This window comes from Dermacentor albipictus, unplaced genomic scaffold (genome assembly GCF_038994185.2).
Source record: "Dermacentor albipictus isolate Rhodes 1998 colony unplaced genomic scaffold, USDA_Dalb.pri_finalv2 scaffold_12, whole genome shotgun sequence".
Classification (NCBI taxonomy): Eukaryota; Metazoa; Arthropoda; class Arachnida; order Ixodida; family Ixodidae; genus Dermacentor; species Dermacentor albipictus.
This window is the reverse complement of record NW_027225566.1, coordinates 15,454,859-15,468,520: the sequence shown is the minus strand read 5'-3', so window position 1 is coordinate 15,468,520 and position 13,662 is coordinate 15,454,859. Positions and strand designations below refer to the sequence as shown.

General features: G+C 49.4%; 2 protein-coding genes across 2 annotated transcripts in view; one reads left to right on the top strand and one right to left on the bottom strand.

Annotated features, from left to right (window-relative positions):
- LOC139051566 (solute carrier family 22 member 13-like) overlaps window positions 1-13,662 on the top strand; it is a 468,022-nt gene that overhangs the window by 313,809 nt on the left and 140,551 nt on the right. The window lies entirely within an intron of this gene.
- On the bottom strand, window positions 10,308-11,173 carry LOC139051567 (piggyBac transposable element-derived protein 4-like). Its single transcript, XM_070528532.1, has one exon. It carries the CDS (start codon window positions 11,171-11,173, stop codon window positions 10,436-10,438), a length of 738 nt encoding a protein of 245 aa, XP_070384633.1. The 3' UTR covers window positions 10,308-10,435.

Sequence of the window (13,662 nt, the reverse complement as noted above, 5' to 3'; positions counted from 1 at the left end):
ATGGGCTATTTCAATGGAGCGGCGATACCGTGGTTATCGCAAACAGCGCTGGGCAAGAACGGTTTACCCTCACAAACCGAGACGCAGCGTCACTATGGCGCCTGACAAGCTGCGAGTCGCAGTGCAGTGCACAGCCGTGAGCCGGTCCAAGTTAAGGGCAGCTTCGCGTTGCTTGATCATTTTCACGGAACGCAACCAACAAAGATTATTCCGTTCTCGGCGGGGGTAGCAATAAAACACATGGTACAGCCCTCTCGCTACGCGTTTCTTGAGGGGGCATGCTTTTCGCATTGTTCGCGTCTAGCCGCCCCTTATAGAGCCTCAAACTGGTCTTTTTTAGCGAACCTCGTCGCCCTCACAAGTCAGTTACTACAAGCGCTTGAAAACGTGACTCATATGTCTCACACACGAAAACACCGCCGCAGCCGACTTTCACGAAACCTTCCCGCTGGAACGCCGCTGGTACACGAACCGTTGATTTCTTCTCGATGTACGAATGGTGATTGGTGTTGATGGCAGCACGAATGAAGAACAAAAACCACGGAAGGTGTCTTAGATAAATGCTGTTTTTATGTATAAGAAACACGCCAACTTGGGGCGTATAATTATTATTTTGTAAAATGATTGAGCAGAATTCATTACAACATTTTATTTTTTTGCGCCTACATCCTCTGGCGTTTGGTGAGAGCACTAGTTCGTTACGTAGCCGTGACGCAGTTCCTGAGGCCAGATTTCTCGGTGTGTCCGCTCTTAGTCTTTCTCTTTCTCTATGCTACTACGCTTTCCTTCTTACGATTTCGCCATACCCTCCTCCTCTGCTTTGTGCCTCATGGTTGCGCTGCGCCAGCCTCATCCGCTTTTTTTTCTCGCGCTTTCTTCGGTATCACAGTCTGTCATGCCCTTATCTAGCTTTTCTGGATATCAGTGCTTAGTTCGCGGGAGTGCCACCACGTGGCATAGCCACCTTCAACTTTTCAAATTTCTACCGGTGGCGTAGTGATGACGTCCACGCAGCAAACATACAAGAATAAAAGCTATCCCTGCGCATTTAATTTAACCCCAAAATTTCTCCGTCCAGCGTTATCAGTGGTCTTGATGAAATGTGGCCGCTCGTCGGGTAAAAATTACTTATTGATCCGTTTACTTTATATTTATCGGTTCACCGATTTTCATCGTCTAACAAATATTATCGCTCAGTGCGGGACGCGCCCGCATCTATGGGAAGTTTCTCGAATGTTATCGATGGTTCTTTCTGCTGTCTATTGTCACCGAAGCTTGCGTAATCTGATTGCATGTGAGACGCGAATTGTGCAGAACTTTCCGCAAGGCATGCAGGCACGAGCGATTACTCTGGAACCTTCGATAGATCGTGTATAAAATCCGACACGCTTGAGCAGCAGATTTCGACAAATGCCGATGGTGTTCGCCGCTATCGCTGTGCTTTGAGGGTAACTTGCTTTTTTAGGAACAAGTTCGCCCAATAAAAAGTTAGTGTCGTCGTTCACACTTTCGCCGCTACATTATTCACCCTCACTACTACGTAACACCCGGTGGAAGTACTAGTGCGTTCTTGTACCGAACGCCCCACAATGCCATGAGGCAAGCCCTATCGACGAAGGCAACACCAACGTCGTCAAGGACCAGCGAGCTAGCTGCAGGCTGCAAAGAATGGCACCAGGAGCAAGGACTTTTGCCTTAGAAGACCAAGAAGTGTGCGGCCAGGACAGCAGCTACAATGACAGCGTAAGTTTCGCTAACACCAATCGTGCTGCAGCAGCCCAAGGAGCCATTGACTTTCTGCGGTTCAACATATGAGGACCAGAAAGAGAGAGAGAGAAACAACTTTAATGAGCCGAGCTCGACATCTTCTTAGACGCCATCAATGGAAGTGGTTCCCTCTTTACGGGACCCATATGCTTCCCCAGCCGCCTGGCCCCTGGAGATCAGGACAAGCTGGTCTTCCAGGGCGGTGCTGGTTAGCAAGGTCTTCCGTCGCTCGGTAAGGGTGGATGAGGGATGGGGTAGGGTAGCGGGGCAGGTAAGAGGGGTGGGGGGATCGCCTTGATGAAATCGCGTACTCCAATGACGTGTTCGAGCGTGCCTAACTGAGTTTCGCAGAAGTTACAATCCTCCTCGTAGCTTTCCGGGTACATCTTGTTTTGAAGGTAAGGGTGCGGGAATGATCCTGCCTGTATTTGCCTGTAGATCACTTGCTGTTCTCTGCTAAGTGATTTGTGACGATCGGGGTAACGGTGCCTCTGCGTCTTATAATGGTTCGTATTGTCTCTGTAACTAAATATGGACTTTGGCTCACCTTCCTCAACCCGGTGTTCCATCTCTCGGGCGAACTGGTGGGCAAGTTCATTGCCCTCCAGCCCAGAGTGAGCCGGTGTCCATATTAACTCAACTTTCCTTTCAGGCACGTCGCGTGTACTTTTGAGAATATCTAGTGCCGCAAGAGACACCCACCCCTTTCTGTAGTTGTTATACGCCTTTTGCGAGTCGCTGACAATTCTTCCCACCTTGGGCTGCGCGAGTGCTAGCGCTATCGCGGCCTCTTCTGCCACCTCTGGAAAAGACATCTTGATGGAGGCGTAGGTTACGAGCACATGCCGCTTCGTAACTGCCAGCGTTGCTTTCGATGAAAACTTGGGTAACGAAGCGTCTGTGAAGAGAGTGACCCCCTCTTCATCTTCTATTATTTGACCCAAAGTCTCCGTCAAGGCCGCTATACGAGCCGCTCTGCGGCTGTCGTTACGACCCGACCTCATGTTTCTAGGCAGTGGCTTACTGTGCATTTTATGCGCCCACAACCTGGGTAACGGCCCCGTTTCCTTCCGCTCTGCCTCTTGCCAGCCCAACTTGGCAAGAACGCGACGTCCCGCCGACGTCTGGCTGAGTCGAACTCTTTGATTGGACAGATGAGCTTCTATTAACTCTGCGACGACGTTGTGCTTGGCCATGCCGAGAAGCTTGTTGGTCGAAGAATGCTTCGGAATGCCCAGCGCCATCTTGGTTGCCTTTCGTATAATGACGTTCAACTGGTCCCTGTCTTTTTTCAGTAACTTGAGGTACGGCGCCGCGTAAACGATGCGCGACCTCAAAAAGGCCTGGACGAGCGTCAGTACATCGTCCTCCGTCAATCCCCTTTGTCTGTTTGGGGCTCTTCTGGTCATGTTCGAAATTCGTTCCGTTCAAGTATTCCAAGTATTCCCGTGAGTCCAAGTCCAAGTATTCCCGTGAGTATTCCAAGTATTCCGTGAGTCCAAATCCAAGTATTCCCGTGAGTAAGCAGGAACAGCTCAGGAGTCTTTTCCTGCGCTACAAAGTGTGCATTTCGATTATATCGATGATTTGAATGACTCCACTTGCAAAGCATTGCATGACAACTGAAGAGTGCGCTCGACCACACCGCCAGAGCCATTACCGAGTTTCTACGCGAGAATGTGAAGCTCTAAGGCAACAAGTACACGAAATTCTCCGCGGCGACATGATCCAGCCGTCTAGAAGCTCGTGGGCATCTCCTGTAGTCTTGGTGAAGAAAGAGGACGCAACCCTACGTTCATGCATTGATTATCGTCGACTAAACAAGATCACGCAGAAGGACGTATAGCTCCTCCCACTAATAAACGACACATTGGATCGGCTGTGCAACGCTAAATACTTTTCGCCAAAGGATCTCAAGGCTGGCTACTGGCAAGTAGAATTCAACAAGAGGGATCGCGAAAAGACCACCTTCAGTGCGCGGGACGGCCTCCTATGAGCTCAAGGTCATGTCATACGGACTGCACTAGTCACCTGCAACGTTCAAGCGTGTGATGAAAACGGTGTTAGCAGGATTGAAATCGCAGACCTGTCTTGTTTGCCGGAGGTCGTCGTCGTTTCCGTTGCAGCAATTCCACGTGAAAGCAACTCTGATAAACATGGTGGGTTTTGGGGGGCACGAAGAGTCCTTACAGGCTGAGGCATGGATCTGAAATCGGGTTCCAGCTGAACTCTATCAACAGCAAATTAATTTTTATCAAAATTTTGCCACCCTGCTATTTTTGAATTTTTGATAGACGTTGAAACCATAGCACGGCCCCCTGACCATGCTACTCAAAAAGTGATTTTATTTTCCTGAGGCCGTCTGACAGCTTCTGAACTATATCAACTCCCTGAATTCACTGTCAGTTGTAGCACCTTTTGACAACTACATGTCCGCGGTGGTCAGCAATAATGCAATGGCCATGTTACTGAAGCCTTTTAAATGAAATTTACCGTGGACACGGCAACCGCTTCTTCCCACTCCGCAAGTAACTAGTTTTAGAATGAGCGCGATCCTTAAGCATATAACTTCAAAGTCTAGAACAATATGGGGGCAGACAGACAGACAGAAAAACTTTATTCATAGCAAATGAGTTTCGACTCCTCTGGGTCCCTGGACCACTACATGGTCCCGCACTACATCGAGACGCTGATGCACCTTTTGTTCATGACTTCGGCAGCCCGAGCCACCGCAGTAAGCTGCGATGTCGGGTCCGTAGACGAGAGCAGGACCTCCCACTCCTCCCAGCTTGAGATGGCGGGCTGTCCCTGCGGGGGAGGATCGGCAGGGCAACCAAAAAGGATGTGGGAGAATGTGGCGTGAGGGTCTCCGCATAGAGAGCAGGTAGGGGAGATGCCACAGTAGTGGGAGAGCAGCTGAGGGGATGGGAGAGAGCGGGTCTGGAGGTGTCTCCAGAGGATCAGTTGGGAGTGCGTCAGGGAGGGGTGGGGAGGAGGGTAGGTCCGACGGTCCAAACAGGGTATTTGCCTGAGCTCCGCAAAGCTGTGCACCCACTCCCTCGAGAAACCCGGATCGAGGCTGTCCTGAGCCCGGCAAATTAAGCCTCGGGCCAATTTATCCGCAGCCTCGTTTTTGGCGTTCCCAGAGTGAGCCGGCACCCACCGGAGCTCTACCCTGCGTGGTAAATTCTGGGTGGGGATGTTCAACAAGTTCCAGGCAGGGTTGGGAATTCTGCCTCTGGCAAAGTTTGACAAAGCAGTCTTTGAATCGCTAAAGATGTATTCAGCATCCGAAAGGGCAAGGGCTAAGGCGATGGCGGTCTCCTCTGCTTCCTCAGGTGTAGAGCCCGAGGGAAGATGGTGAGCTAGGGGTCGGGGTAAGGTTCGGTTGTAAGCAACTGCTACAGCTTCATGCGTTGTACATGCGGCGTCTACCCAGATGGCTTTCTCGACTTGTCCGTAATACTTGTGGAGGGCATTTGCGCGAGCTACGCGGCGAGAGATGTGATACTGGGGATAAACGTTTCGAGGAAGGGGTTTCACTACAAGGGGTGTATGAATGTGTCGAGGAATGGCCATAAGGGTTGACTGACTAGCGGGTATGTTGATGCGAAGGGAGGCGAGAATATGGCGGCCAGTGGCGCTCGCGGCAAGTCTTAAATACTGCGTCTGAAGGTGCGCCTCAACTAGTTCAGGAAGCGTGTTATGCATGCCTAGTGCAAGGAGTTTGGCTGTGCTAGTACTGTGACGTAGGTTGAGGGCTGCCTTAGCTGCAAGGCGGATCATGGCGTTCATGCGCTCGGTTTCCGTGCAGTTCAGCTTGAGTGGCGTACAGAATGCGGCTAAGCGTAGAAGCATGTACAACTTTCATGTTGTCTGCTTCGTCTAAACCCTTGTGCAGGGAAGTTACGAGGTGTAGAAGCTGTAACACTGATTGCGCGGATGCCTTGAGTGTTTTAAGGGTATGGTCATTGCGTCCGGAATCCTACAGGTAGATGCCAAGGATGCGCAGGGCGAGAGTGATGGGGATAGGGGATCCTTGTAAAGTGATTTGGATGGGTGAGTTAGCGGCAGATTTTGGTCTAATTAGGAGGAGCGCGGCCTTAGAGGGGGAACACTCGAATCCGATAGATGATACGTGAGCGGAGATCGTGTGGACTGGTAATTGGTGAGTTTCCTCAATTTCCGCGTCTGAGCCATGAGTGGTCCATGCGGTAATATCATCAGCGTACAGAGTATGTTTTAGGTTTGGGATTAGATTGAGCTTGTGGGCTAAGGGGATAAGAGCAATGTTAAATAGAAGGGGGGAGAGGACCGCACCTTGCGGGGTTCCAAATTCACCGAGTGTATACGAGGGTGTGCTGAGCTGATCAATGTGCAAGGTGGCAGTGCGGCCAGAGAGGAAGGCTTGAATGTAGTTGTAGGTTTTAGGGCCTTCTTGTAGTTCCTGCAGTTCGCGTAAGATGGCAGCGTGTCGAATTCTGTCAAATGCCTTAATGAGGTCAACCGCCAGGATGGGTTTAGTAAGATGGGGGTAGGTATCATCAAGCACATCATGCGTAATTTGAAGTAGGGCATCCTGCGCAGATAGATGCGCACGAAATTTCACCATACTGTGGGGCAAAAGGTGATTTTCTGCCACGTACGTTGTCAGTCGGGTAAGGATGATGTGCTCAAAGGTCTTGCCGAGACAATATGTAGGAGAAATGGGGCGGATGTTCTCGAGGGTGATGGGCTTGTGGGGTTTTGGGATAAATATAATGTTTCCATGCTTCCGGGAGGCAGGGAGGGTACCTGCCTCCCAGCATTCTTTAAAGCAGGTAACGAGGGGAGATATGGAGACATCATCAAGATTTCGCATGCCAGCATTGGTAATTTGATCTCGCCCGGGTGTGGTATTGCGCAATTTCAATAGGGCTGCGCGAAATTCAGGTTCTGTAATAGGAGCGTCAAGCTGTGGTTGGGGTGAGCCCGTGTACTCGGGATCTTTGCAAGGAGGAACTGGGTTCAGGTGCAGGTGCATTCCACCTGCGCGAGGAAGGCGTCGGCGTCCTGCCCATGGTTATGAGTGAGGCGGCGAATGCTAAGACGCGTCTGAGTTTTAGATTGCGTGGGATCGAGCATGTAGGGAAACAGGTGCCAAGCGCGGGTTGTGGAGAGATTGCCTCGGAGGCGGTCACAAACTTGAGCCCAGTTAGCTTTGCAAAGTGTGGCACTATGGGGTTCTATTTGGGATTTAAGCTGGGTGAGTTTGAGTTTTAGTTTCCTTTTGTGCTTTTGAGTTCTCCACCTTCGCGTTATGTTCTCTTGAGCTTCAAGAAGGTGGGCGAGCTTACTGTCGATAAGAGGGGTGTCGGGGGTACTATCGAGCGTTTGGGCATGTTGGCTAATGTCTTTCTGTAGCTGAGTAGTTCAGGTGTCTAGGTCGAAGTGGCCCTGTGCTGGCTGCGCTTGCCTAAATTTACGGAGCTGATCCCAATTAAGGTGCCTAGCGGTAAATTTGCGCTGAGGTTGGCGATAGTTCACCGCTATGCGAATCATGTGGTGGTCGCTGCCTAGTGTGGATTCCGTTGTTTCCCACTGTAGGTGAGCCAAGTTTCTACCAAGCGTGAGGTCTGGGCTAGTATCGGCAGTAACACTGTTACCAACTCGCGTAGGTACGCTAAACTCATTAAAGATCTTCAGGTGAAATAACAGCGTATTATTTATTGTATAAAACTGTCCCTCTGTGGTTGGTGCGTCGATAGCCCCAGTCGACGTGAGCGCAGTTAAAGTCACCGGCAACCAGTCGGGGGTTTGATCCGGCAATTTGAGTTACGGATTTGAGGAGTGGAGCAAGTAGGTTAATCGGCTGTCGTGGGAGAAGATAGCAGTTAAGCATGAACAGGGGAGATTGTGCAGGGGTGTGGGGTAAAATTTCGATGAAGGTGTGAGCATTATGGGAGGTAAGGTCGTGCTCCGCGTAATGCAAGGTGTTACAGACGTATGTAACCACCCGAGGAAGATCAGTGGAGTCAGAGGGGATAACAGCGTATCCTGGCAGTTGCCTGCAAACATTGGCATCCTGGATAGCGATAATGTCTGGTGGGGACAAAGAATTGGCGATAATCCGCTGCAGAGGGTCGCGCTTTCGCCGGAAGCCCCTGAAATTCCATTGAATAATTTCTAAGGAATTATGGTGCCTCGGAGGAGCCATGTTGAAGGGTGGCGGGGGGAAGGAGGAGTGCAGAAGGTGGGACTGTGGGACGAGAGGCCGCTGAGAGTCCAGGCTTAAGGTTAGCTAAACGCTCCTCAACCTTGGCCATGATGCTAGATGTGACCCTATCCGTTACGCCGGTAATGGTAGCTTCAATCTTAGTCTGGCACTGTGCAGTTACCTGTGCAGTAATGCGCTCTGTGAACTGGGCTTCTAGGTTTTCGGCGAGGTCCTGAAATTTGGCTTCCAGGTATATAGGTTGGACTGGGCTCTCGGCAGGCCTCCTCTTTTTTGAGGAGCTTGGTCGGACGGGGTGGATGAAGAAGACGGGGAAGGTGGAGTGGGGGGTAGAGCAGGAGGGGAGGTATAGAGGGCTGCCTTGAGCTGCCGTACCTCATCCCGCAGAGTCTTCACGCCCGAGTCCTGGGAGGTCATGATGTTCGTCTTGGCAACCTTGGAAGCCCATGTAGAGGTAGACGGGAGGGTCGTGTTAAGAGGGGGAAAATCCTTCTTCGCAGCGAACTTTGTCTTCTGGGGCGGTGGGCTAAGTCGTTTGGTGGCGGCATTTCTTGCCTTGTACGAGCCGGTACCCGTGAGGTGCTGCCCCCCACAGAGAATACAGATCGGGATGCAGGAGGGAACATCTTGCGGCTCATGTTTGTCCGCGCACCGCGGGCAAAGACCACTCTTGGGGTGGGGGCACACGTCGTATCTGTGGCCCGGTCGACGACAGTTTGTGCACACGTCTGGACTTCCCTTGTACGTCGTGCATGTATGCACTACACTCATGTAGCGTATGGTGTGAGGCAGTGGGCCATGCACAAATGTGATCGATACGGAAAGGGTCCTACCCATTCTTCGGGCTGCGATGATATCAGCTTCCGGGTTGCGACTCTGGAGGTCTTGTAGCATCTCTTCTGGTGTTTCCGCCCAGTAGGCTTGCGAGATGACTCCGCGTGCAGCAGCGGGCGGCGGTGCGATGTAGGCGGCGACGGGGTAACTGGTTTCTTGAAGGACCACTTCCTTGAGTTGGACGAGGTGAAGGGCCGTTGACTCGTGAGGTGTAGCGACCGTGAAGGTGTTATTTGTCGGGTGAATCCGGAGGTGAAACTCTCCTAGGTCCCGGTCAGCGGCGGCGACTCGCAGAGCTTTTATGAGTGGCTGCGCCAGGGCTCAGTTAAAAGCGAGGCCTCCTCTTGGTCGGAAGACTACCCTTATAGTGCCGGGAGGGAGTGAAGCAAGTGGCTTACTTCGCAATGCGATTGCGTGCGTCACGCGCAGCTGTTGTTGTTGAGCACGGTATGTCGGCTTGAAGGTCGCAGGGGCAGTGTCGGCCGGAGCACCGACGGTGGGCGTGGCAGGCTTATCTCGAACAGGGGCTGCATGAGGAGGCACAACCAGGGTTTCCGGGCTTGGTTTGCCTCCCTTGTACGCATGGAGTATCGTGGTCCACTCACTGAGTCTGACCGTTGTCGGGTCGGGGTCTTCGCCCTGTGATTGCACTTCCTTGGCTGTTGGGGGTGGGTGCGCTACCAATGATTCGCCTAGCCTCTAGCGAGGCAAGACTCAGTGCGGCGGCTGGCCAGGAGCAGACTTTCCGACATCGATACGGTCCAAAAAAGGTTCGGATGTAGGTTTAACGGTCGGCAGCGGCGCAAACGCAGGGGCACACAGCGCACGGCACCTCGGGAGGCTCGGGCGGGGGGCGACGGCAAAGCTCGCGTCGGATCGGTTCAGAGTGCGCGCCAACGGCACGTACGTTCTCTTCGGGCAGATTTCGGGGTCCGGAGTGCGCCAACGGCACGTCCGTTCACTTCGGGTGGCTGTGGTCGAGTCCCCTATGGGGAACCCATGCACTGTGGGAATTGATGTAAGGGAAACTCTCTGTACTGTTTGCTTTGATTGGCGATATATGGTGGTGATGTTGACTGCGAATGTTTCATTTCTTTAGCGTTTGGTCCTATGCGAGATTAGTGAGGGAATGGTAAATTTTACCTTGCGTGTACCACTGCTGTTTGTCTGCGTAATACACAAAACATACAGGGAGCCGTGTTTATTCGAGACATTGTTGTGCGCCATTTTTTACAATGTACGAGAAAGTTCAGCCTTCTCATTGCCTCACATGACACGTGTTCTCATTCTGCCAACACAGAAGTGTTGGCAGAACTGTGGGAATGTTCGTGTCATACCACAATCGGATTATTATGCATGTCATAGTGGCAGACACCGGAAATTTAGGCCAACTGGGGTTCTTTAACCCTTTGTAAGGCAAGGTATATTTTTTTCAAGAACTAAGAAAAATGTTGTGTTATTTGACTAAATGAAGCCAACAGAAATAGTTTGCACGAAATTTCAAGCCATAAGAACAAGTAGTTTATTCAGAAAAAGTGGGACAGATGTGTCCCACTGACACTCAATGAAATTTCAGAAAGTGGGACGTATTTGTCCCATCGCCTCTCAAGGGCTTTCAGTTCACTTTCGACCAGCATGAAAAGGCCCAAAACATGTTGCGCAAAGTGGCACATTGCATGCAGAGCACAAAAAATTGGTGCGAGCTTCTTTCTTGGCACTGGAGCACCAGCGACATCGCCTCCTTTTCGCGACTTTCTGAGGGTGGTGTCCATCTCCCAGAAATCGGACTTCGTCCTGAACTCCTACCATTTTTTGGCCATTTTTGGTGCCTTTTTTGTTGGCTTTATAAGGCCGATTGTTAGAGCCTTTGAAGGTTTGGCCGTTTATCAGCTGGCGACCGAGGACAAGCCGGAACCACAGGTAGCTCATTTGATTGTCTTCTTTCATTTGGAGGAAAGCATTCACTACTGCTGCATCCAGCAGAAAGTAGAAAATTCGGTACCAGGACTTTTTAGATCTTCTGTCTGCCGGATACGCATTTCTCCTCTGGTCAAACCTGTCGACTCCACCCATCCAGGTGTTGTAGTCTGAGATGGCCTTTGGGCATTGGACAGACACGGACGAGCCATTGGCAAGCTTTCGAACAACGTCCACAGTGTCCTTCGGGTGATGAAAGTTGGAAAGTGCGTGGACGTTTTTCGTATCCTTCCACTGGTAAGCCGTGATGCTTCCTTTTGTCCGCCATATATAGTCACCCTTCTGCAGCTTGTTATCATGTCTGATTTCTTCAGGGAGATTCTTGCGATTTGTTCGAACGGTCCCCACTGCCAGAATTTCCTTTTCTTTCAAGGCCTCCATTAGCCGTGTGGATGTAAAAAAGTTATCAAAATATAGTTCTGTACCAGGATCCACACCATCAAGCAGGGAGAGCACAACATGTTCTCCGAGACCCATGCTGGCTGGGCGGTCAGCAGCTTTGCCTTCATAAACCTGAAAATCAATAAACCTGAAAATCTAAACCTAAGTACACGGGCGATTTGGCATTTCACCCACATCGAAACGCGGCCGCGGTGGCTGGGATTTAATGCTACGACCTCGTGCTAACGAGGTCGTAGCATATATGGGAGCCCCCGCTCAATATTTCTAAAGGCGCCAAAGCCGACGCATCAAATGTTTCGAGCAGTTACCATCACTTTTGTAGAAACCTGTACGTTGTAACATAGCATTCTAAAAGACACGCTTGTCGTCCACTTTGTTGTCCCGTGTCTCGCGCTGGTAGTATACTCGGAACTTCTAACAAGAAGACCATATCAATACGCGCTATTCATAATGCAGGATCGTAGGCCCACGGCAGGCGCACTTGCCATAGAATTTTTCAGCTTTCTGCTCAGCCTCGCACGCCTCTCATGGTTAGCCTGTTTTGTGGAAATAAACATTTTTATTATATTAATAATGTTATTAGATATTATAGTTTCTTCACTGTAATTTATAGCAATCATCCAGATTTCTTAAGCTAGTCGTGCATTTAACCTGTATTAGATCAACATTGTTACGACATGCTTATGGGAGTCATTTCAAACTCGATTGCTCAGCCAGAGAAAGTACAATTCCAAGCCTCAATGTTTATTCCAATTTGGTATTCCTAAACATTGGCAGAATTTTATGCCTGCTTGCATTTCCTGCAATTCAATGTTCAGAGCTGGAAAAACTGATTCCTTTTCTTGCTGTCGAATGGCTGCTTCAATGTCGATAGCGAGCTATAATTATTCATTTCGAAAGTGTTAAGCAATGACTATATGTCTAAGCTTATCAATGCGTTTTTGTTCCATGAACAAAATTAAGTTTTCTCTCTCCCTCTCATTGACAGCCATGGAATGAAACCGTTCACTTTCATAAGTATCAGGATGCAAACATTCTGAAATTTGTCCTGAACATTTGTCTGCGTCCTATAGTGTGCATGTTTGTATTAAGTTCTGGGGTTACAATCGCAGTGATCTACACATATTGTTATATTGCAACAAACAAATTTATTTCGCTTTGTTTTCAAATCTACAATGTGGCCATGCAGTAACGACTGCATTAATAAGCAAAAAAGAAAACTGCAGATTCAGTGTACGTGTTGGAATCTATGCGAAGGGAAGTTTTTGTCAAGTGGTCAATTAAATGCTGTTGAAGTAACTGCGATATATACAATTTGTCTTATTTTCAACAATCCAACTTGTCATCTTTTGCAAGGTTTCCTTTGCACCGCATAGGTCACAACCTTAATGCATGTCATGTAATCTTTATGCATTACACTGTTCACAAACCATACCGAAATGCAAACGCAGTTAATGTAGATGCACGCTGCGAGACATCAACACAGTGACGTTTGTTGAGCAAGGAATGGTGCGAGGTGTATGCAGATGAATGAATGACGTGCTTATGTACTTATTTATTTATATACCTCGCAGGCTGCAAGGTTGGAGTATTATGCAAGGGGGAATAAAAAAGTTGTTACAAAAGGAAGAAGGGCACAACATTAAGAAAAAGAACCAGCAAAAAAAGCAGTACCACTACATTGCACCAACTAGCCCAACGTGTTTTATTGGCACAACATTATACAATACTTAACAAACAATAACAGAAAAAGTTACTGCCCATGCACCCTGTACAGACGGTAAACCAGCGAAGCTGAAATGTGCAGTCCCGGTTTTTATCACTGGGTTAATTCCAATGGCTTATTCAAGTCTTTCTATATTATTGGTTATGTCTGTGTTTCTTAATGAGGTTATGCACATGTTTGGCTTGGGTTTATCACATTGTTTATTTGGAATGCCGCACATTGCACTTTGCAAGATCACCATCTTCGAAAGTGCAATGAGCAGCGGTTCATTGTGTTAATCCAGGCGGTCCGTCGAAGTCTTTCTGAATTATGTTACGCATTTGTGTTTTGTAATGCGTTAATCATAATGTTTATGACTCAGTTATGCACTGTAGTTACCAAGTGACACACCGGGGCTGCACATTTCATTTAATTAAATACAGGGACACATTTTTGAACCTATAGGGAAGTCTGAGAGAGATTTCTGCACGCGCGCTCTGCTGCTAGAGAGAAATGACGTCACTATCGGTGTAGCCAATGGCCCGCCACACCTTTGCTGCAAGATAATTATGACATCATGATCTTGTCTTAACCCCGTCCCACTCTGTGTCCCTTCCTTGTAATAATGCGTAGATAAATGTTTGTGTTAAATGCATAAGCATTTCTATGTCTACCCAACAAGAAATGTCTCCGTCCCTCATGTAAGACGAACAATGGCTCACAACCCCCGAAGCAATGGCTCATACCCCTACGCTAGGGTTCT